Raw genomic sequence first — 20,849 nt, forward strand, 5'->3', positions numbered from 1 at the left:
TTCCAGCTCCTCAACCCAGCTCCCAGGGCTCCTGGCACCGCAGGGACCCTCAAACATTTTGAAAATGTTGAAACCAAATAACAGAGTTTGTGTACTGCAAGAAATTTCCATTTTTTGTTCATTTTGAAAAAAATATATTTTTTTTAAATTTCAGAATTTCCCACAGCACGGGAATTCCAGTTACCAATGTTCAAGGGCTGGCCAAAGACTGTGGAATGAATTCCTCCAGGAACTAAGGACCATCACAAACCTCACCACCTTCTGCTGTAAGTGCAAGGTGTTTTTCTTTGACATTGCCTTCTCTAACATAGCCACATGTGTATATATTAAAAATCCTAAATGTGGATCAATTGTATAGTCACTTGCTTGAGCACACGGTGGTTTGTTGTGAATTATACTCAAGAGACCCAATAATCAATGTCAATCAGGTTTATTAAAACGGTACAGGAAAAAGGTTCTATATACCAGTCTCTGAACAGCAGTCCTGTGCAATGATGTTACATTCACCTTGCACAGGTGTGCTCCAAGAAGTTACATCCCTAAAGCCATCTTTTTATACACTACTTGTTTACCAGTAAAAAAGGTAGTACATTTGTCACCTGAAACTGAATTTAATCAGTCACTGTTTACCTTGTTGGTTTCTGGCACCATGATGTACCAGTTTATCTTTTGTTCTGAACCCACGCATTCCAGATCATTATGCACCCGTATCTTTCTTCTGAGCACATGCATTCCAGGTACTAAGAGGCATGAAGACACCTTCTAGGTTTCTGTGGGTAATGCCTTTCCTGTTGCCGTGAGGAAATAATCGTATGTACTGATACTGACAGTTTTCTTATCTACTCAAGCCCAAGCTCACTTCAAGGTGTTATGGGATACTTAGCATGTGTGTACAGGACTATAACAAAAGGTACAGGCCAATTTGGCCTCTATAACAACTTCTATACTGATGCTTAATAATATATACACTTAAATGCTTGGCATACATGTTGCAGATAGTATTATCAGAATACTACACAGGTATGCTAACCAGCATATATCAGTCAACATAAACAAAACACTTTACTGTACACAATTCTCCCCCTGGGGAGAGATGAGAGAACATACACAACATATTAGCCATCTTGCTTAATGCACTACTGAAAGGCACTCATACTACAGTATGCAGTATAAGAACCTATATAGAATAGAGCCTAGCACATTGTGGGTGTGACCAGACATGTAACTGTTCCTTTTATTCTAAAGAATTGTATACAATTCTTTAGGAGCGTGAGTAACTACAAACAGCACAAAAAATGAGGGCATATCAACGTTTTCAAAAACTGTCTCCTTTTTTATCAAGGGACTTGACCAAGATCAGAGAAAGACAGTGTCAGAGACAGGATCAGACCAAGTGTTCCTGGCTCCCAGGTCTATATTCATTCTATAGCTTCTCACCTGATCTTCCCCTATTTCACACCAAGAGAAAAAAACAGCTGAATTTAAAATAAAAGAAGCCCGTTTGTACTGTTCTATTTTCTATGGACTACTTAACTTCACTTGCAGTTTCACCTGAAAACTCTGCATCATTTAAATAAAAAATTAAAAGCAATTGAGAAGCAACAGATCATTTACTGCAGTGTCAACTTTATTGAAAAACAATGATGTTCACACGTCTTAGGATCTAGCTTCATTACAGAAATTTTTTTGCAATAAGTTAAAAAACGTTTACTGAACAATTACGAAGTCAGACAAAGCAACCAGGATATATATAAAAGGTCCAAAAGCAGCTTATAATACAAAACAGTTATTGTAGTGGAGAATTTCACAAAATGTTTGTTTGTTTTACAAAACTCCCTCAGTTGATAAAGCTATTTTTAAAAAATCACATTACATTTCAAAGCTCGGCACGAGATTTTAAAAATTGAATAGCCCCATATTTAACGGCTGTGCTTCCCTTCACAATTTGAAGGGAAGATTTACTATGGTCTTAACATGTACGCATTTGCATTTAGGACAAAAACATGTTTTTTTTACTGAATAGTTTTTAGAACCTATAACAAGAATATTACAGATACCAATGGTGTTGATCTTGAAAAGGAGGTATTAACACGATGAAAATAAGGCAACTGAACTGACTGCAAACTATTTTTAGAAATTAAACTGGTTAAAATGACAGATTGCAATCACATACAAGAAAGTGTCATCTCTTGGTACATGAAGGCTGGCCAAATGAGTTTCCCCCCAGAGTTCTACAGTGCAGTTTATGGCCACCATTTTTAATAGAAAAATGTGGACCATAGTAAACTGCATGCTGGGAACAGCGGGTCATACATCTGCATTAAAGATAAAATAGACGCAATCTGCTCCCAATTTACACAAATCTGGCACAGAGCTTCAATTCCCTGAATGAAACCTGCCCCAAGATGCAGCACAGAATTCTGGCAGCTTTGCTGTATTCTCCAGGAATATCCATACCAACATCATGTGAAATTTGAAAAGTAATTTTCACAAGATATTTTCTGTATCTAAGACCTGGTGCAGAGTACAAAACACACTTCCTTGGGTTTCAAGATTGCCCATCCAACTTGTCTTTAATATTCAATAGTAATAAAATTAACAACAAGATTGGATATTTTGTTTCTTTTTCTAAAATGCTGTTATCACTAAAAAAGCCTCAGGCAGTGTCAGTATTCAAAGTGCACTTCATTATGTGTCATTAAAGTCAGGTTCCACTCAGAAGAGGGATTTAAAATTGCATATAGGCTTTCATATATAGTGTGCCCCAGACACTCCAGAACCAATGTGCTTTCTTTACAGGTGAAAAGGTTTTTCTAATTTCTATTCCTACCAAATCTGACAAGTCAGGCATTGTTTGTTTCTTTTTTTAAAAAGTTATTTTCCAGGCTAGAATTGCATTTTAAGGCCTTTTTTGGTTAAAGTAGCATTGCATTAACATGTACTGCAGCTTCAGCAAATGAAAGACAAGCTGGTGTGAGACTTTCAAGCCTGCCGAAGGGAGCTAGATCCTCAAATCCCACTGAGTTTGGTACCCATGTGCCCCTTAAGCTTCTTTGAAAAATCTCAGCCTTTGTGGTTGTGTGCTCTGTAAAATTAGGAAGGAGCTTAGCAAGGGGAAGAAGCTTCGAGATCCAACACATGATTTATTTTTAAAATGAAAGAAAGACTATTTTCTATGTGTTCTTGATGTACTACACACTCAGCAGAAAGGTTTTGAATGTGAGGAATTGTATACAGGAATCTGGTGGCTTTAAGACACCTACCTACCCACCCATCGATAAATAACCACCCATAGAACAGAAAACACAAGGAAACTTGTTTAACAACAAAAATAACTGCCTTTTCAGTGCAAATGAGTTCACATGGAATGTATTCTACTGTCCAGTTTCATTATTTCCACATTAACTACACTATTATATTGTTTGATACCATAGTGGATGAGGTGTGTATGCAAGGCAGGTAGAATACAGTGACTACTGTAACACGCAGGCATACAAAGAGGACAGGTTAATTACAGGCACAAATATGGGAATGCAACATATTTCAGTAACAAGGCAAGTGTTCATAGCAGCAATCTGAACAGAGGTGTTAAGGAGCAAGTAGAAGTCACAAGCCTTTGTTTCAGTAGAATGAAGTGGTTTTATTAGGCAAAGCCATTTGGAGGTAAACCCACAAACCTGAGTGTTTCTCATATTGGAGACAGTCTGGGTGGAGTCTTTCCTACTCAGTTAGCCCCCAACCACAAGAGTATGATTCATTCATGGAAAATTTTTGCAATGCCGAAGGATAATATGAACACTATTGTCACTCAAGTGGTTATTATGTCTCCATTCCCTCTGCCCTCCCCTTTCTTTCAAAGTTCTGAGTCCGCCTCTCGTACCTCCCTCCATTATGGACATTCAACAACCCTACATGAAATACAGTTTACTAAACTTATTGACTCAAGAGCTGTAATTAGCTTGTGGATCTGAAATTTAAGACACCCAGACAATCTGTGTGCTGGCAACAAATTACTGTACAGCTCCAAACCGTAAATTCCCTATTTATAAAATTAACCATTCTGCCAAAAAGTTAGCAGGAAGGTTCTAAGTAGCTAATATGCAGACACAAAAGTTCTATCCAGTGTATAAAACTGAGGTTTGATTCTGGTGCTCCTGATTGGGTTAGAAAGCTGTGTGCTCTGGTGCAACATTCCAGTGCAAGTGCTAGCCCTTTACGAAGGCAGTGAAGGTCAAGGAATGAGTGATCTGAAGTACAGGAACAAACAATCCAGCATGGTAGGATTTAATTGCTTATGCTCCTACAATGATGGACTTGGTTAACAGCACTTTTTTGGGGAAAAGAAGCATATGCTACTTACATAGAGTTTTCTGAGAATTCCCACAGAGATGCTAGTGCTAAAATAAACTTGGGCTTGAGCAAGGCATTAAGGGATAGATTTTCTAATTGCCTCTTACAGAGGCATTTTGTAAACATTGCAAAGACTCTTACAAAAAACCTGGATAAAATCCTTTGGCAGGATACAGACTGGGAGGTAGCTCAATTCCCAGTTACACGGAGGCACACAGGTTAAGTGACTTGCCCTAGCCAGGGAAAAAAACCCAAAAACTCCCAGCTTTCTGCTTTAACCACTATATCACGCAGCCTTAAGGAGGCATAATAAACCAGGGAGCCATATTAAAAAAAGGCAGCTCCCTGGAAATCAGAGCTCAGAAGCAGCTGAAATAACAAAGAAGTCAAAGGAGGCCAAACTGCCCAAACCAAATGTGATGCGTTTGTGAGAGATGGACAAGGCTTTGTATGTGTGTAAACAGAGTTAGGCTTTGTTGCAGCCTGAAAGCAAATTAGAATCCTCTCCCCAGAGAAAACTCAATTGCTGGACAATGACTGGTGTCCACCTGTCTGCAAATCATGCGAAAAGTGGGATTTTATCATCTCCAAAGAGGGGGGGGGACGTGGTATTCAACAGAGTTACAAAATGACTAGTCAAGCAGCAGCTTCAAGAACAGCAGCAGGAGACAATGTGAACGGGGCAATTGTCCCGAGTTTTCCCCAAGCTCTCCACTCACAGATGATTTGGGAGGGGGACCCTAACTGAACAGAGCCTACAAGATTACACTTGCCACCCCCCGACGGATATTTCATGAGTGTCTGCTGCTGCCTCTCTCAGTGCGTAAGGGAGTCTGCTTCAACCCTGAGAGGCTGCCTGCTCAGCAACACACTTCCCAGTAACTAGAGACCACAAGACAGTCAGAGGTTACAGTTGTGTATAGATTCTGGCTCAAAGTGGGAGGCTACGGTGGTTGGAAAAGTCAGTAGTCGCACTTCTGCACCCCTCCAGCCCCTAGGATCTAGACCTCAGGTGGGGGTACAGCAGCTTCAGGACCTTAGTAGCCTAGAGCTGAAGCCAGAATTGCTTTCATGGTGGAAGTGGAATAGTTCAGTAATAGCTTGTGGCCAGGACCCCTGGAGAGCTGGTGTGCATATAGAAGATGGCAGCAAGGTGGTTGTTAGAGGAATGTTCCAGTGTCTCCACCCAACAGGACTGCAACACAGAATAAGACAACAGATCAGGGCATCTGCCCAGAGCCTCTATTCCTGAGGAAGGAGAGAGATGAATGCTATTTGTTAAAACCTAGGTGGCCCAGGGAAGCTACTGCTTTAAGGCATCATGACATCGGATTTTAAAAACCATGGGGGTACAAACAGGAAAGTGTCTCTTTGGTCCTTCACTGCTCCTTCCTTTCAAGGAAAAAGGGTGGAAAAAATAATGGCATCAGCATATTAATTTCAATGTTAATTCCCCATTCCTTTTCATTCACAAACACAGATTATTTTATGGAGGAACCTGTTCTCTATAGCTCTCCCATACTTCCAAGCATAGCTGGGGCATATTTTTAAGGTCTGTTCTGTTCCTAATGGATTTCTAAGGAAGTAACTTTAGCCACAAGAAGCCCATAGATATCTTGTTAAACTGGATGATGGGCTTTGAAAAGGATCCTGTGACAATGGAATGCACTAAGCTATCTAGAACGACTGAAGGACACAAAGGTTTGTTTTTTGTTTTTTAAATAACTCATGGCATCCAGAAAGTTTATTAGAATCTGAGGAAAATCAGACTGATTTTTGCGACTGATGCACTGTTTTGTTGCTGGCCTGGTTTGGTTATGAGCCATGGGTAAGGTCCTAGCTATGCTACAAATCGGAACCACGTTTGCCCCTAGGTTACAAGTTGTGACCGGGCTCCCTGATGTGGTAGTCTTTGGGAGGCAGGTAGGGCCTTAAAGAACAAAGGATGAACCCTGCAAAAAAACACCAAGATTTTGCAAACACTCGTCTACAAAGCCTCACTGATCATCATCTTCCCAGACCTTGGTCCCAGCCCATAATGTGAAAGATAAGCCTTTGTACCAGTAAGGTAAGGTTGCATTAAAAGGAGAAGTGGTAAAGCAGTGTCCCACACAGCACAAGAGTGTCCAAGGGCTGAACTTATACCAAGTTTGCCAATGAGCCACTGTACAACTTGGAGCCAGATGACTGTGTTGAGCTCACACAAGAATTTGGCTAAGGATTCAGAGAAAGAGGATGCTACGGTGGTCTTGGAACTTGTTGGCGTCATAAAGATCCCAGCCACTAGGTAGAATTTGCTGAAAATTGGCAGTTTAATCCTGCATACATTTCCTTAGCAATAGCAAGTACAGCTTACTATCACTCTTCTCAGAATATAGACACTTGAAGATCATACACTTGTGCATTTCTTCTGGTCCACAGAGTGATATTTGAACCGAAGGGGGATTTAACGATCTCTCACCTCTGTACAGAGAAGTGACAAATGTTATGAACCAATGAGAGAGGGAAGTCAGAAGAACAGTGTCTCTTCCTTTTCTAACACTAATTCTGCCACCCTCTGTAGAGGATTTTTTTATTTTAAAGGGTGTATAGAAATGCTTTCCTACTTTGAAGTAAAACACATGGACCATTTAGAAAGAATCTCTGATAGAATCTGTGCCCAGAAAACTAACTGAAGCTCAGTTTTTCCTTTGCTTACCTACCAAGTCCTGGGTTGTCCTTCTCCCATACTACAGCTGGGAACAGGATGGGCACCTAACCTGATGTGAGAAATGCAGCTCCCTGCCCTGTGATACTGCTAGCTGCTGCAGAAATCAGATCCGTAGCAGGTAAAGGGCCTCTTAATTTACCTTGGTTGCACTGAATTCCTAGCACTTTTCCCGTGGTGATCAATGCTCTTTTTGGGTTATTATTTTACAGAGACACTGTCAGTAGTTTAAACCCAAACTTTAGTAGTTGGGTAAAGAAATGAAACTTTCAAAAATATTCAGCCAAAACAGTTTTCCCATTTAGACTGAAACCTTCCCTGGTGGTGTTATAAATCCCACCATGCAGCACTGAGCTCTTACAAGAGAGCCAGGAAGTAAGAATGGATCAGGGGAGTTTCATTGTCCAGTAAAAAAATTAAACACAAATCTAAATGGTGAGACATTAGGGTTTTAAAAGTTATTTCAAAGCTAGGTGGAGGTCAGAAAGTGCAGACTTGGTGTCTTACTATGCAACAGATCCTCAGCTAGTGTAAATTGACATAATTCCACTGAAGACAATCGAGCTGTGCTGTTTTACACCAGTGGAGGATCTACTCTATTATTTTTAGGCTAACAGTGTCTCTTTAAATGTTATTTTTGTTTCACTCTGCATGATTTGTGTAATTTATCTAAAACAAAAAAAACTGAATTCTAGATGTCAGTCCAGCTGGGCTAAATGTTACAGAAAGCACCACTTCACTATTCTGACTGACTATCATTGTTTACAAGTAATCACATATGCTGGATTTTAATACAAGCCTCCCACTACAAGCTGCAAGGCATATATTTAAGACACAAGTAGGAAGGTACATACAAAACGGTTAGCATAATTCCACTGTACTTCCTAGAGTGTCACAAAACAGCACATATACCTGTTATGACAGACAAACAGTAAAGCATTTCTTCACAGCATCCCTGTGGAGAGAGAGAAATACTGACATGACTGGGCTGATTCCCCAAATATTTCATTGCAGTAACCAAGATATGCTGCTTGAAGACTTAGACATTTATTCCTGCACAGTGTACATTTCCATATGTAAGGCTGCAGCATTCCCCCTGCATAACATATGTGTATGCAACCTGTGTGATGACATGTACATAGTGGAGACAACTTTCAGTTTCGTTTAAATGGGAGATGCATCTATGTACTTGGTCTGGGTAGGGGGGCGGGTGGAGAGCAGGAAAGTGGGGGAAAAGAGAAGATGCCAGAATTGGACACACGTTTGTAAGCATACACGTTAAAAGTAGTATTAAAAGAAATCTTAAATGCATACAAGAAAATCTAAATTAAGGTTCCCACAGGACAGCTAGTTTAGCTCCATTGTTCATCTGTAGTATTTTGGATTATTGCTTATGTTTTCAAAAGGCAATTCTTAGGATTCCATTGCAGACTACGTACCACGTAGCTAAGGACTTGACTACTTGGGAATACTCAGTAAAGTTACGGCAAATCAACTAAAGGTGCGAAGTAAATGCACAGAAATGAAAACATGCTAAACACACATATGTGGATGCTCTCATTCAGGGGTAAAATGGCTTTAGTTCACTGAGATTAAGTTCAGGTCTGCACTACAGACTTATATTGGTATAACTACGTCACTCGGGTGTGAACAATCCACCAACCTAGCGCTTTCTACACAGGGGTTAGGTTGACAGGAGAGCTTCTCCTGCCAACATAGCTACTGTCTCTCAGAAAGGTGGATTAACTACACCGGTGGGAGAGCTCTCTTCCATCGGCTTAGAGTGTCTTCATTAAAGTGCTGCAGCTGTGCCGATGCAGCGTTTTAAGTGTAGACGTGCCCTAAGAACAGATTAGTAAGCATAGGAGCTAGGACATGTTGCAAGAGATCATTCAAGATGAAGCAGGTAGTTAACACCTCTGCAGTCAGAGGACAAAAGGACATCTCCCTCAAGTGACGTGCCTACATTTCATTGGGCAGCATGGGATATTTCTGCAGGTGTGAAGACCATTGAGTTTGTCACAAGGGACCTGGGTGGATTTGGCAACTGACAGGACAAGCTTGTCATCAATGTTCTGGAGGGCGGAAGTGTTTGAGAATATGGGGGCGTTTAATAATTTGTGAGATTTATTTGACAGCATATTCATATAGTCTCATGCACTTTATAGGTTACATGCCTCAGAATGCAGTGTGCCTTTCAGTGCATACAACATTTGAAAAAAAAAAAAAAAAGTAGTGGATGAGTTTCAGCAAAAAAGCCAGCTAACATGCTGGGACCTCTGATGTTTCCTAAAAAGTTTACTGGGAGGAGGGGAAAAGAGAAAGGAAGGGGATGGTAAGAACTCCTAACCCCCTGCTGCCATGCCCCACCCCAGAAACAGCTGCATTTCAGTCATGGGTAAAAAATTCTTAGGTGTTTAGTTTGTAATCAACTCTAAGGTCATTCAGAAAAAACGGCAGCACATAACCATTTTAAAGTCATACAGTTTATGGGGGAGTTAACTGTAAGATAGTGTTTAATAGATATTCACTAATATAATAAGGAAAAAAAATCAAGCTTACCTTGCAAACGGTATGAAAGAAATGCTGTACCTAAGAGAGGAAGAGAACATTAAAAAAATTGAGTTACCATTCACTTCAGATTACTTTAAACTCCTCCCCACACCACACTGAGACAGAAGTGTCTCAGGGTAGGTCTTCACTACCTGCCAGATCAGCGGGTAGTGATCAATCTATCGGGGGTCGATTTATCGCATCTAGTGTAGACGCGATAAAAATCGATCCCCGATCGTGCTTCCCATTGACTGCAGAACTCCAGCTCGCGAGAGGCAGAAGCGGAGTCGACGGGGGAGCAGCAGCAGTTGATTCACCGCCGTCCTCATGGCCAGGTAAGTCGACCTAAGATATGCCGACTTCAGCTACGCTATTCGCATAGCTGAAGTTTCAGAGTAACAGCCGTGTTAGTCTGTATCCGCAAAAAGAAGAACAGGAGTACTTGTGGCACCTTAGAGACTAACAAATTTATTAGAGCATAAGCTTTCGTGGACTACAGCCCACTTCTTCGGATGCATATAGAATGGAACATATAATGAGGAGATATATATACACACACACATACAGAGAGCATAAACAGGTGGGAGTTGTCTTACCAACTCTGAGAGGCCAATTAATTAAGAGAAAAAAAAAAAAAAAAAAAAAAAAAACTTTTGAAGTGATAATCAAGGTAGCCGAGTACAGACAGTGTGATAAGAAGTGTGAGAGTACTTACAAGGGGAGATAGAGTCAATGTTTGTAATGGCTCAGCCATTCCCAGTCCTTATTCAAACTGGAGTTTTGAATAATAGACACAATCAACTCCGGTTTGAATAAGGACTGGGAATGGCTGAGCCATTACAAACATTGACTCTATCTCCCCTTGTAAGTACTCTCACACTTCTTATCACACTGTCTGTACTCGGCTAGCTTGATTATCACTTCAAAAGGTTTTTTTTTTTTTCTCTTAATTAATTGGCCTCTCAGAGTTGGTAAGACAACTCCCACCTGTTTATGCTCTCTGTATGTGTGTATATATATCTCCTCATTATATGTTCCATTCTATATGCATCCGAAGAAGTGGGCTGTAGTCCACGAAAGCTTATGCTCTAATAAATTTGTTAGTCTCTAAGGTGCCACAAGTACTCCAGCTATAAGAAGAACAGAAGTTGCGTATCTTAGGTCGATCCCCCCGCTAGTGTACACCTGGACCAAGTGTACATAAAGACAAAACTCCAGTTCAAGCAGTGGAAAGGCATGCAAGCCCCTCCTCAGCCATCCTCCTGAAAACAACTGTTGAATCCATGAAGTGCCACAGTAAAGCTATGGCTTGCTATAAAAATGTTTATTAATAATAATCTTCCTCTCTCTGAAACCCTACATGCACCAAGCACTGGGGCAAGTAGGATTGGTCATCTGGCTAGTGATGTACTGGGTGACTTGAATAAGGACACCTAGTCAACCTTCTATTTCTATAGCATCTGTAGCAATGAACCTGGGAAGCTGTACAAAAGTAATAATAATGAAAAGGAAACTGGCCCTAAGCAATCCTGATCTAAACCACACAAAGTAAAGAGAACAGTCAAGAACAATATAATCTAGAAAAGAAGAGCTAGTGTAAAAGGGAGGGCTGAATGGGCAAAGGCAAACTGATCAAACAAGGGAACCTTGCTGCTGGTTCCAAAAAGAGCAAGAGAGACTCTGGGAGGGAGTCCCAGTGAGAGAGATTCTGCAATAGAAGTGCTCTTCCCCCAGCCCATTCCAAGTAGAACTCTGGAGCAGAGAGCAGGGACAAGCCATCTGATCTCAAATGGCTTGTAGGACAGTCACTCATGAAGATCAGGTTATTAGGATTAATTTGGCTAGGTCAGGGGTCGGCAACCTACGGCACGCATGCCAAACACGGCACGCAAGCCGATTCTGAGTGGCATGCAGCTCCCTGCCGCGGTCCCAGCCCCACTCAGCCCCCCTGCTTTCCCCTGTGGGGGCAGGAGGCAGAAGCTTGGTTCTGCAGCAGCCAAGCTTTCCCCCTCCCCCGCTTCTTCCCCCAGCATGGTGCTTTCCGGCCCCTCCTCCTCTCCTTCCCTGGCCAATCAGCTGATGGCCCTAGCGAGGGGGAGGGGGAAGTGTGGCAGCGTGCACACAGCTCCGTAGGGGGCTGGGAGCACCCCCACGAGCCGAGCATCCCAGCCTTTTGCCCTGCACCCCCCACACACACACTCAGCCTTCTGCTCTGCACCCCCAGCCGTCTGCCCTGAACCCTCCACACCCCAACACACACCCAGCCGTCTGCCCTGCAGCCCCCACCCCTCTGTCCTGATCCCTGAACCCCCCCCCCCACACACACACACACACCCCAGCCCTCTGCCCTGACCCCTGAAACACCCACCCCCAGGTCTGGGGTCCCGGCCGCAGTCCTCTGACAGTCTATCAACTAAAGCTAGTTTTAATCCAAGTTACTGGGTGGGGGACGCAGAGGCAGCTTTAGCAGGGTTTCATGCACCCACAGAAATCAAACCAATGGTGCCAAACCCAAGTGACGCTGCAGCCCTGTGTGCCAGGTTGAAATGCCTGAAACTGCAGCCAGGCCCAGGAGCTGCTATTGTGGTGCAGGCTCGCACTCTCCCACCCCTCTCCAGAACCTCCCCTCTGCACCAGGCCAGGATAACGGTTGCAGTGCCAGGGGAAAGGGTGCTGCTGCAAATGGCTGGTGGTCCCTTGACTATAACTCAAAATCCATCTCCTAGAAGAGTTTAGGATAGCATACCCATTGAATTCAGATGCTACACCTGCCCCTATTGAGGGGTGGGGAGGGAGGGAGGGGGGAGAAAGTAGTTACCTACCATGCCAAGGCAAAAAATTGCAAAATGCAGAAGATGAGAGCAAGCCCCTTGTTGTGCCACTGAAAGAAGAAAACAGACAATAATGCAATCAAATAATGAGCATATATATTTGTTAATGTGCACTGGCTATATACAAGATCCAAATACTCACCCAGAAAGCAGAACACAATGTTAGTATGAGACACAACTAGAAGAGAACAGAGAATTTCAGTTAAAATAGAGATTACTCCACAGTTAAAATATATTTATTTTTTGCAAATATAAAGGAAGACTGAAGTGAAACGCAATATTTTACCTGATCCAATGTAAAAACTGCTATTTAAAATGCCCTATGTATACTATTTTTGAATACGAAATAAAGCAGCAAGCTGGCGAACATCACAAAAGGAAGATCACAGCTGCAGTCAAGGAACAGCAGAAGGCTTCCACAGTTTGTGGCAATTTCTATAGGTTCCTACTTTTTCCGAGGACAATTTTATTAGTTAGTGTACACATTCAAGTATACTACTTCACTTTCTTATCTAAATAGAACTATAGAACTTTCTAGCTGCTCTCTGTCTCTGGCTGCAGCTCTGATTTGCCCGTCTCTAAACATGCCATGAATCTGTTTCCTGTTGAAATCACTAAAACAGCAGCCCTGGGGTATCACACAGCTACCCAGTTCATATCAATTGAGATTATGAAAAATGTTCAGGTACTTTTTTAGCTACTACTTTATTTATTTTAAAATGATCCATCCACTTCAGGCATCTGTAATGCCTACAACCTACATCTACTAAAAAAATAGGAGCGGCATGGTTATGACACTTCTTATGACCTTCACATCTTCTTTCGGGGGGGGGAGGGGGGTGTGACCTCAGCAACACCTATCAATCCCCTCAGTGATGATGATTCTACTTCTTCACATACTTAAACCACTGTCCCCTGTACTGTATTGCCCTGATTTAGGCTATGCTCTTCAGAACAGGGGACCTGTCTTTTCCAATGTTCTCTATAACTATATACATCTCCAGTGCTATAAGAACAGGAATAAAAGCAGCACAGTGAAACGTAACTAGATCAAAGCAGTATTGATGACTTTGTACTGGAATTTTGCACTGAATTGAGACTTGTTAAAACAAGATCCTTTGATACTTACTAGCATAACAATAGTAGCTATCAAACGAGTAGGCTCAAACATTCTTTTCAATTGTCTCATAGGTCCCATAAGGAAAAAAGTGCTGTAACAAGCAAAACAACATAATACAGACACATAAAACATGTACATACAGCAACAAAATTAGATTGTAAGATGCCCTAATCAAGCATGCTTACTGTGCTGTCATAAATTGATGTTCTGTCATAGAGGGTCACTACTATACTAGATACCAGTGCCTATGTTATTATGGTGATTGATGCTATCCGTATAGCAAAGACAGCCAGGCAGTACTATAAAATAAAAATCAGTATCCTACTGACAATGGGGAAGATACATACCAAGAACTGGGCACCAAACAAACTAAGAGTCTTGGGAAGAAGCAATTGCGGACATTTGTAATCTGGATTTGAACAAAGATGGAGTCCAAACATTCCAAAAGGGATATAGGGACAAGTTTGGTGGAGGTCAATGGGTGGGGGTCCCATCCCAGGTCTCCATTCTGATTTGATGAAAGTGATCCCTGAGATACCTGGACTGCATTTACACAGACAAGTCAATGAGTTCACTTCCTACCAACGTGCTAGACACAGTCTTAAAGTGCCATCAGACTCGGCTGACTTTGTAGAACAGTGAGGCTCAGATTAAATTGATCAAATTTTCATTTAACTTTTTTTTTTTTTTTTTTTTAATCTTAGCTTGTTTGGTCCAGCTAATGTACCCGTTTTCTCTCTGGTTCTAAGATGACTCCTCTCCTCCCCCCTGTTGCTGACAATATGCTGCCACTGCTTCAGTCAAGAGCAGCCCAAGATACAGTATAATGGAGGAGATGAGGTGGTGGGAGAGAGAAGAAAGCGATCCCAAGCCAGCCACTGATGACGAGAGAGAAGTAGTCAAGTAGAGTATTCCTGTGAAGATCAGCCAGATGGCAAGTACCAAGGACAGCCACATAGCCATTGGCATGCTTAATTCTACTGCATGCCAGGGATGATGGGAGTCTCACTAGTCTCTCCTCCCTCCCAGTCACATGGCAATGAGTTACACAGTCAAATTACACACTGCATGAAAAAGTACTTCCTTTTATTGGCTTTGAATTTCCCAACTTTTAATTTTACTCAAGTGTCCTCTGATTCTTATGTTACGAGACAAGGAGAACAGGCTTTCTAGAAAATTCATTACTTAGTACTTGTATCACATTCCCTCTTTCTAAGGTAAATAATTCCAATCTTTTCAATCTTCAATCTTGAGTTTTTCCATGGTTTAGATCATTCTCATAGCTCTTCTTAAATTAAAAAGAAATCTTTACATGATAAATATTGCAAAGTCCAGGTTAAAAAAAAAATTAAGGACCCACATATCCTTGAACATATCAACTCGTGTCCCACCTTAAAAAACCAAGTGTTCTAGATCGAATTCTGTAATATGCTGTTTGAGATGGGGTGACCTCCATGGCACACAGCATCACAGATGAGGCTGCACCTTTGATCTATGTAATGGCATTATAGCAGTCTCCATATTATTTGCCACCCCATTCCTTACATATTCTAAAATCTTGTTTGTTTTTATGTCAGCTGCACATTGTAAATAACTCAATGAAGACCTCTTCCCAATGATGGCCAGGGTCTCTTGTGAGGCCAGTGAGACTAGCTACACAGATATGCCTCCAGCATGGACTAATAGCTGATGATTCAGAGGAAAGTGTAGAAAGCCACAATGATGCACCAAACAATACATAAGTTATGTAGATGTCTTCCTGACCTCTGCAGGAAGCATGAGATTTGATTCCTCTTATTTCAGCAAGTATATCCAGACAATATTTGATTCAAACAATAAAGACAAAATACCAGTTGAAACTGTTTCGTTTCCCAAGAACTGGACTGTTTAAAATCAGTCATGTTTGTTCCTCTTCTATTACTTCTGAATTTTAGAGATCCGTACATAGAAGTGAACATTAAGCCTCACATCCCATCATTTCTACCACTCAGACAAGCATGTATACATTCACACACCCTCATTCTGTTCCCATTTTCTGCCTTTGTATCAGGTAGCTAATTTACAGAAATGTTACCTTCCAAGGGATGCAATATTCCCCAGAGTGTAAAATACTGCAAAGAGAACTAGTCCTCTCCTTGGCACCCATAGCAGGCAAGTACCCTGAAAAAGGAAGATAAGAGAACATAAGAACAACCATACTGGGTCAGACCAAAGGTCCATCTAGCCCAGCATCCAGACTTCTGACAGTGGCCAGTGCCAGGTGCCCCAGAAGGAATGAACAGAACAGGTAATCAAGTGATCCATCCGCTGTCACTCATTCCCAGCTTCTGGCAAACAGAGGCTAGGGACACCATTCCTGCCCATCCTGGCTAATAGCCATTTATGGACCCATCCTCCATGAATTTATCTAGTTGGTGTTTTTTTTTAACCCTGTTATGGTCTTGGCCTTCACAACATCCTCTAGCAAGGAGTTCCACAGGTTGACTGTGTGTTGTGTGAAGAAATACTTCCTTTTGTTTGTTTTAAACCTGCTACCTAGTAATTTCATTTGGTGACTCCCAGTTCTTGTGTTATGAGAAATAGTAAACACTTCCTTATCTACTTTCTCTACACCAGTCATGATTTTATAGACTAACTGGATAAAAATTGTTTCATGTTGCAACAAAAATAGCCCCAAAACAGTGTTTTTAGTAGCACTGAAGAAGCACTACAAAATTTAAACCTGAATGGCAGTTACAAAAGTTGGTTTGTGTTTGTTCACATTCTTTATAGTGATCAGAGCATTACACTTGCTGATAGAACCCAGTTTCCTTTTTTATAAAAAGGGTTTTGAAATTTTTTGCTTTCATCAGGGATGGGACAATCCCCGAAACTGAAATCAATTTCTGCACAAATGGGCAATTTTGCCATATTTGTGCAAATCTTATTCTTTAAACAAAAGTAGGACTATCCGATACATGGATATAGTACAAAAGGATGTAGTTCCATCTACAAGGCCAGTTTTACCATGTCAGGGACCGTGTTCATAACAAGTGCGCCTTCTGTCTCTATTATAACAATTTGATCTGACCTTTGTAGACTGATTAAATCATGTTACTACACAATCCCTCAATTTGCCTATGTAGATGAATCCTTAGTATTGCCTGGCTCAGTCCTCCTGCCTGGCCTGAATCCCATTCCCTTCCTGAACCATAACACTAGTTTACCAGTCCCATCCCACATAACCAACCACACATCATTCCTCCTGGTACTTGAGAATCATGTTCCATACAAGTTGCATATTGATCCACACATCATCTTCTTGATTTTTAATTTATGTTTAGTTTAATTTTATAGCTGCATTTCAAAGTTTTCCCTTCCCAATCCAGATGCCTGCTCAAAATCCCAAGCAGCTAGCAGAACTGGGGCCAGTTTGTACATCATTTTGTTATCCGCTTTTGGGTGCTATAAAAAGTAACTGCAGCGCTTGAAACGCAAGCCTCCTCCTAGAGCAGAAGTTGACAGAGAAGAACTTACCAGGACAGAGCACAGAACTCCTAGGGCAAAACAAGCGATGAAGCCTTTCACTCTCGTGCCCCAGCTTAATGAAGTTGTATCAACTATCTGGAAGCCAAACACAAATAAAGACACATATCCTTTAACACAGTGATTCTCAAACTTTTGTACTGGTGACCCCTTTCCACACAGCAAGCCTCTGAGTGTGACCCCCCTCATAAATTAAAAATGTATATTTTTATATTTAACCCTATTATAAATGCTGGAGGTGAAACAGTATTTGGGGTGGAGGCTGACAGCTCGCGACCCCCATGTAATAACCTTGCAACCCCCTGAGGGGTCACAAGCAGTTGAGGTGTGAATACCAAGGGAGGAGAAACTGTTTCTGTAGTTGGATAGCCATTCACAGTCTTTGTTTAATCCTGATCTGATGGTGTCAAATTTGCAAATGAACTGGAGCTCAGCAGTTTCTCTTTGGAGTCTGGTCCTGAAGTTTTTTTGCTGTAAGATGGCTACCTTTACATCTGCTATTGTGTGGCCAGGGAGGTTGAAGTGTTCTCCTACAGGTTTTTGTATATTGCCATATATATATGTATATATGTAGGAGAACACTTCAACCTTGGTATTCACACCTCAACTGCTAGCAGAGCACCTCACCCTCCCTGATTGAACTAACCTCGTTATCTCCATACTGATTTATACCTGCCTCTGGAGATTTCCATTACTTGCATCTGAAGAAGTGAGGTTCTTACCCACGAAAGCTTATGCTCCCAATACTTCTGTTAGTCTTCAAGGTGCCACAGGACCCTCTGTTGCTTTTTACAGATTCAGACCAACACGGCTACCCCTCTGATACTTTATTTTAAAAGTTGCATGGCATCAAATTTGGCTCAAGATTTAAGCTTTACGGGAAGTAGCTTTTTATAAAATCCAAGAACAAAAATGTTTACACTATTTTTGTAAAAACAAAACAATTTGTTTAAAACAAATAACCATTCCCCTGTAGTGTCTGAAACCCAAACAATGTAGCACTCAGAACCTGAAAACAAAACCATAAACCAAGGTGGAACTGATTTACATTGTCTAAGAGGAAAAAAATGCAGTGAGTCAACAAAGAGCACAAACAGTGAGAGATACACTGGGTGGCTAAAATTCTTTCCCTTTAAACACTCTGACAATGTTTAAAGTTATTGATATATAGATAACATTTGTTTACAACATGAGCTCTGACCCTGGTTAGCACAATGTCTGTGTGGCCAGAACGGGAGGTAGGCTTGAGTCTGAGCCCGGGGTTACGCTGCAGTGATGGCATACCCTACGTCAGTGGCTCTCAACCTTTCCAGACTATATATCCCTTTCAGACGTCTGATTTGTGTACCCCCAAGATTCACCTAACTTAAAAACCACTTATTTACAAAATCAGACCTACAAATACAAAATCGTCACAGCACACTGTTAGTGAAACGTTGCTTACCTTCTCATTTTTACCAAGTAATTATAAATCACTTGGAATATAAATATATTACATTTCAGTATATAGAGCTGTATAAACAAGTCAGTGTATGGGGAAATCTGGAGGTTGTACTGACTTTGCTAGTGCTTTTTCTGTAGCCTGTTGTAAAACTAGGCAAATATCTAGAGGAGTTGATGTACCCCCAGAAGACCTGCGTACCCCCAGAGGTACAGGTATCCCTGGCTGAGAACCACCGGACTAGGTGGCGAGCGACCCTGTAAAGCTCCCATGTCCGACCGGGGCTCGCTGCCCAGCCCATGGGGGCGTGCTGCGATGCCCAGCTGCCCGGCCAAGGCCCGGCTCCCCGGGGGCAGGGCGGGGCTGACTGGCCGGGCACCGCTCCCCTCGCCAGAGCGGTCACTGAACTTTGCGTTCCCGGGCTGGCCGCGGCGGGGTGCCCGCGGGGTTCGCCGCCCAGCCGGGCTCGCAGCAGGGCACGGGTCGGAGCGGGCCCGCAGAGGGACAAGCCGCGGCGGCCCGGCCAGCAGGAGGGGCCAGAGGGGGAGGGGAGACTCGTTACCTCGCCTAGGCCGCCCTGCTCCTCCGCGTCCTGCCCGTTCAGAACCCGCTTGAGCTTGTCCATCCTGCCCGGCTCGCGGCCCCCAGCTCCGCCGCCCGCTTCCGTGGCCCGTCTACCTTGCTACTGGCCCGCCCCGCCCCCGGGACTACAACTCCCAGCGTGCACCGCGGCCAGGAAGTCGCCGGTTTCTAACCAACCCCGCGGCTAATCCGGCGCAGTGCATGATGGGCGATGTAGTCCCGACCCGCTGGCGCAGTACATGATGGGAGATGTAGTCCCGACCCTCTGGCGCGGTGCGTGCTGGGAGCTGTAGTGTGTATTGGCCTTTCTGCTGAAAGGTGTTGCCAGCCCCCAGTGGCACTTGGCTCCTATGTAAAGGCAGCTAGTAGCGAGGCATCAGCCTTCACTTGTGGCATGCTGCTCCTTTTTACACACTCACAGTGCCAATCAGGGCAGCCTCCAACACAGTATTGGCAGCTCATGATTTTATGGCAAATCTCCCACGATTTGGTGCTTTCCCTAAAGCCCCAACTCCCAGAATTGAGAGAATCTAAACTTTCATTTAAAACATTTCTAGACATCAGCATTGTGGAGAAATGCTGGGGAATAGGACCGAAATTTAATCCAAAGGCTCAAAGAACAGAACACCAATGAAAAAAGCAGCAAACATTTATTATTTTAAATATTGTATTTTTAAAGCCAGTCTCACTGGTTTCGGGTGCCCGCATCATGATTTTTGAATGCTTGGATTTGGCAACGTTTCTTAAGTCATTCTGCTGCGCAAAAGGGTCTGCTGACATTACTTCAGCCATATTTAAGGTGATCTATTACTACAAAATAATATAAATAGCATGCCAAGTACCTATATAAGGGCAACTTCTATTTTATTATTTTTCTTAAAATGGAGCATATTCATCTTTTTTAGTTTTCTCCCTGACCCACTATTGTTTAAAAACCACCATTGTACAGTGTCTTATTTCTACCCAACTTTAAAAAACTCCAAAAGCCAGAGGTCCATTAATCATTTCTTCACTACTTGCTTTGGGTACATATTTGCTTTCCTCTTTTATTTAGCTAATGCTTAAGAAGGTTGTTTATCAGGCTTCCAGAATATCAATTATTTATATAGCAGGATTATTGAAGACTTGAAACATTGAGACTATAAGCAACCATAGTTGCCTTTTAGGCCTGCTCCAGCAAATTTTTTAGTACATGCTTTATGCACTATTCATTATGCATATAGATGTGCAGAAGTGTTTGCAGGATCAGGCCCTAGTATGCAAAAGATGTTGGTAACACATAGGGCTAGCTCCTGCATCCACTGAAGTCAATCATAAAATTTCCATTGATTTCAAGAGCGCAAGATCAGGAACTTAGTTACTAAGTATGCTGTAAGCGATTAATACAAGAACAGTAATATACATGCTTTCAAAATAAACCTGCTCGCTCATCTGTTTTGCAAACAATGTATTTTGAAACATTTTCAATTCAGAATTGTAAATTCTGTTAAGAATATTCCACAATGCTAAACTTTGAAAATGTCAAGTTGCACTACACCTCTACCCCCATATAACACAAATTCAGATATAACACAGTAAAACATCACTCTGAGGGGGGGGGGGGGGAATATGATTGATTACCTACAGCTTTACCTTAACCAAAAGAAGGCTGAGGGGGGATATGATTGCTCTATTTAAATATATCAGAGGAATAAATACCAGGGAGGGAGAGGAATTATTTCAGCTCAGTACTAATGTGGA

General features: G+C 42.2%; 2 protein-coding genes across 3 annotated transcripts in view; both read right to left on the reverse strand.

The window, feature by feature from the left end:
- The window catches only part of TBX19 (T-box transcription factor 19), a 45,643-nt gene extending 33,152 nt beyond the window's left edge, over positions 1–12,491 (reverse strand). For both annotated transcript variants that reach the window (XM_065587441.1, XM_065587448.1), the window contains exons 1-3: positions 12,433–12,491; positions 9,620–9,649; positions 7,970–8,012 (exon numbers count right to left, since the gene is read on the reverse strand). The gene's annotated coding sequence lies outside the window, so the exon portion shown is untranslated. The remainder of the gene's footprint in view (positions 1–7,969; positions 8,013–9,619; positions 9,650–12,432) is intronic.
- On the reverse strand, positions 1,610–19,250 carry SFT2D2 (SFT2 domain containing 2). Its single transcript, XM_065587550.1, has 9 exons — positions 19,090–19,250; positions 17,078–17,164; positions 15,636–15,721; positions 13,571–13,652; positions 12,584–12,619; positions 12,433–12,491; positions 9,620–9,649; positions 7,970–8,012; positions 1,610–5,545 (listed from the first exon to the last, which is right to left on the reverse strand). The coding sequence occupies exons 1-8, from the start codon at positions 19,150–19,152 to the stop codon at positions 7,973–7,975; spliced, it is 483 nt and encodes a 160-aa protein (XP_065443622.1). The 5' UTR covers positions 19,153–19,250; the 3' UTR covers positions 1,610–5,545; positions 7,970–7,972.
- Between the last annotated feature and the right edge of the window lie 1,599 nt (positions 19,251–20,849).

The sequence above is a fragment of the Chrysemys picta genome, chromosome 1 (genome assembly GCF_011386835.1).
Source record: "Chrysemys picta bellii isolate R12L10 chromosome 1, ASM1138683v2, whole genome shotgun sequence".
NCBI classification, from domain to species: Eukaryota; Metazoa; Chordata; order Testudines; family Emydidae; genus Chrysemys; species Chrysemys picta.

Excerpts from the sequence above, each read along its gene's own strand:
- SFT2D2 (XM_065587550.1), bottom strand. The coding sequence starts at position 19,152 with ATGGACAAGCTCAAGCGGGTTCTGAACGGGCAGGACGCGGAGGAGCAG. Across the intron at positions 9,650-12,432 it reads CAATTTTTTGCCTTGGCATG|GTACAGCATTTCTTTCATAC; the intron begins GTAGGTAACTAC and ends TTCCTCTCTTAG. Across the intron at positions 8,013-9,619 it reads TCTTTCATACCGTTTGCAAG|GGATGCTGTGAAGAAATGCT; the intron begins GTAAGCTTGATT and ends CTCTCTCCACAG.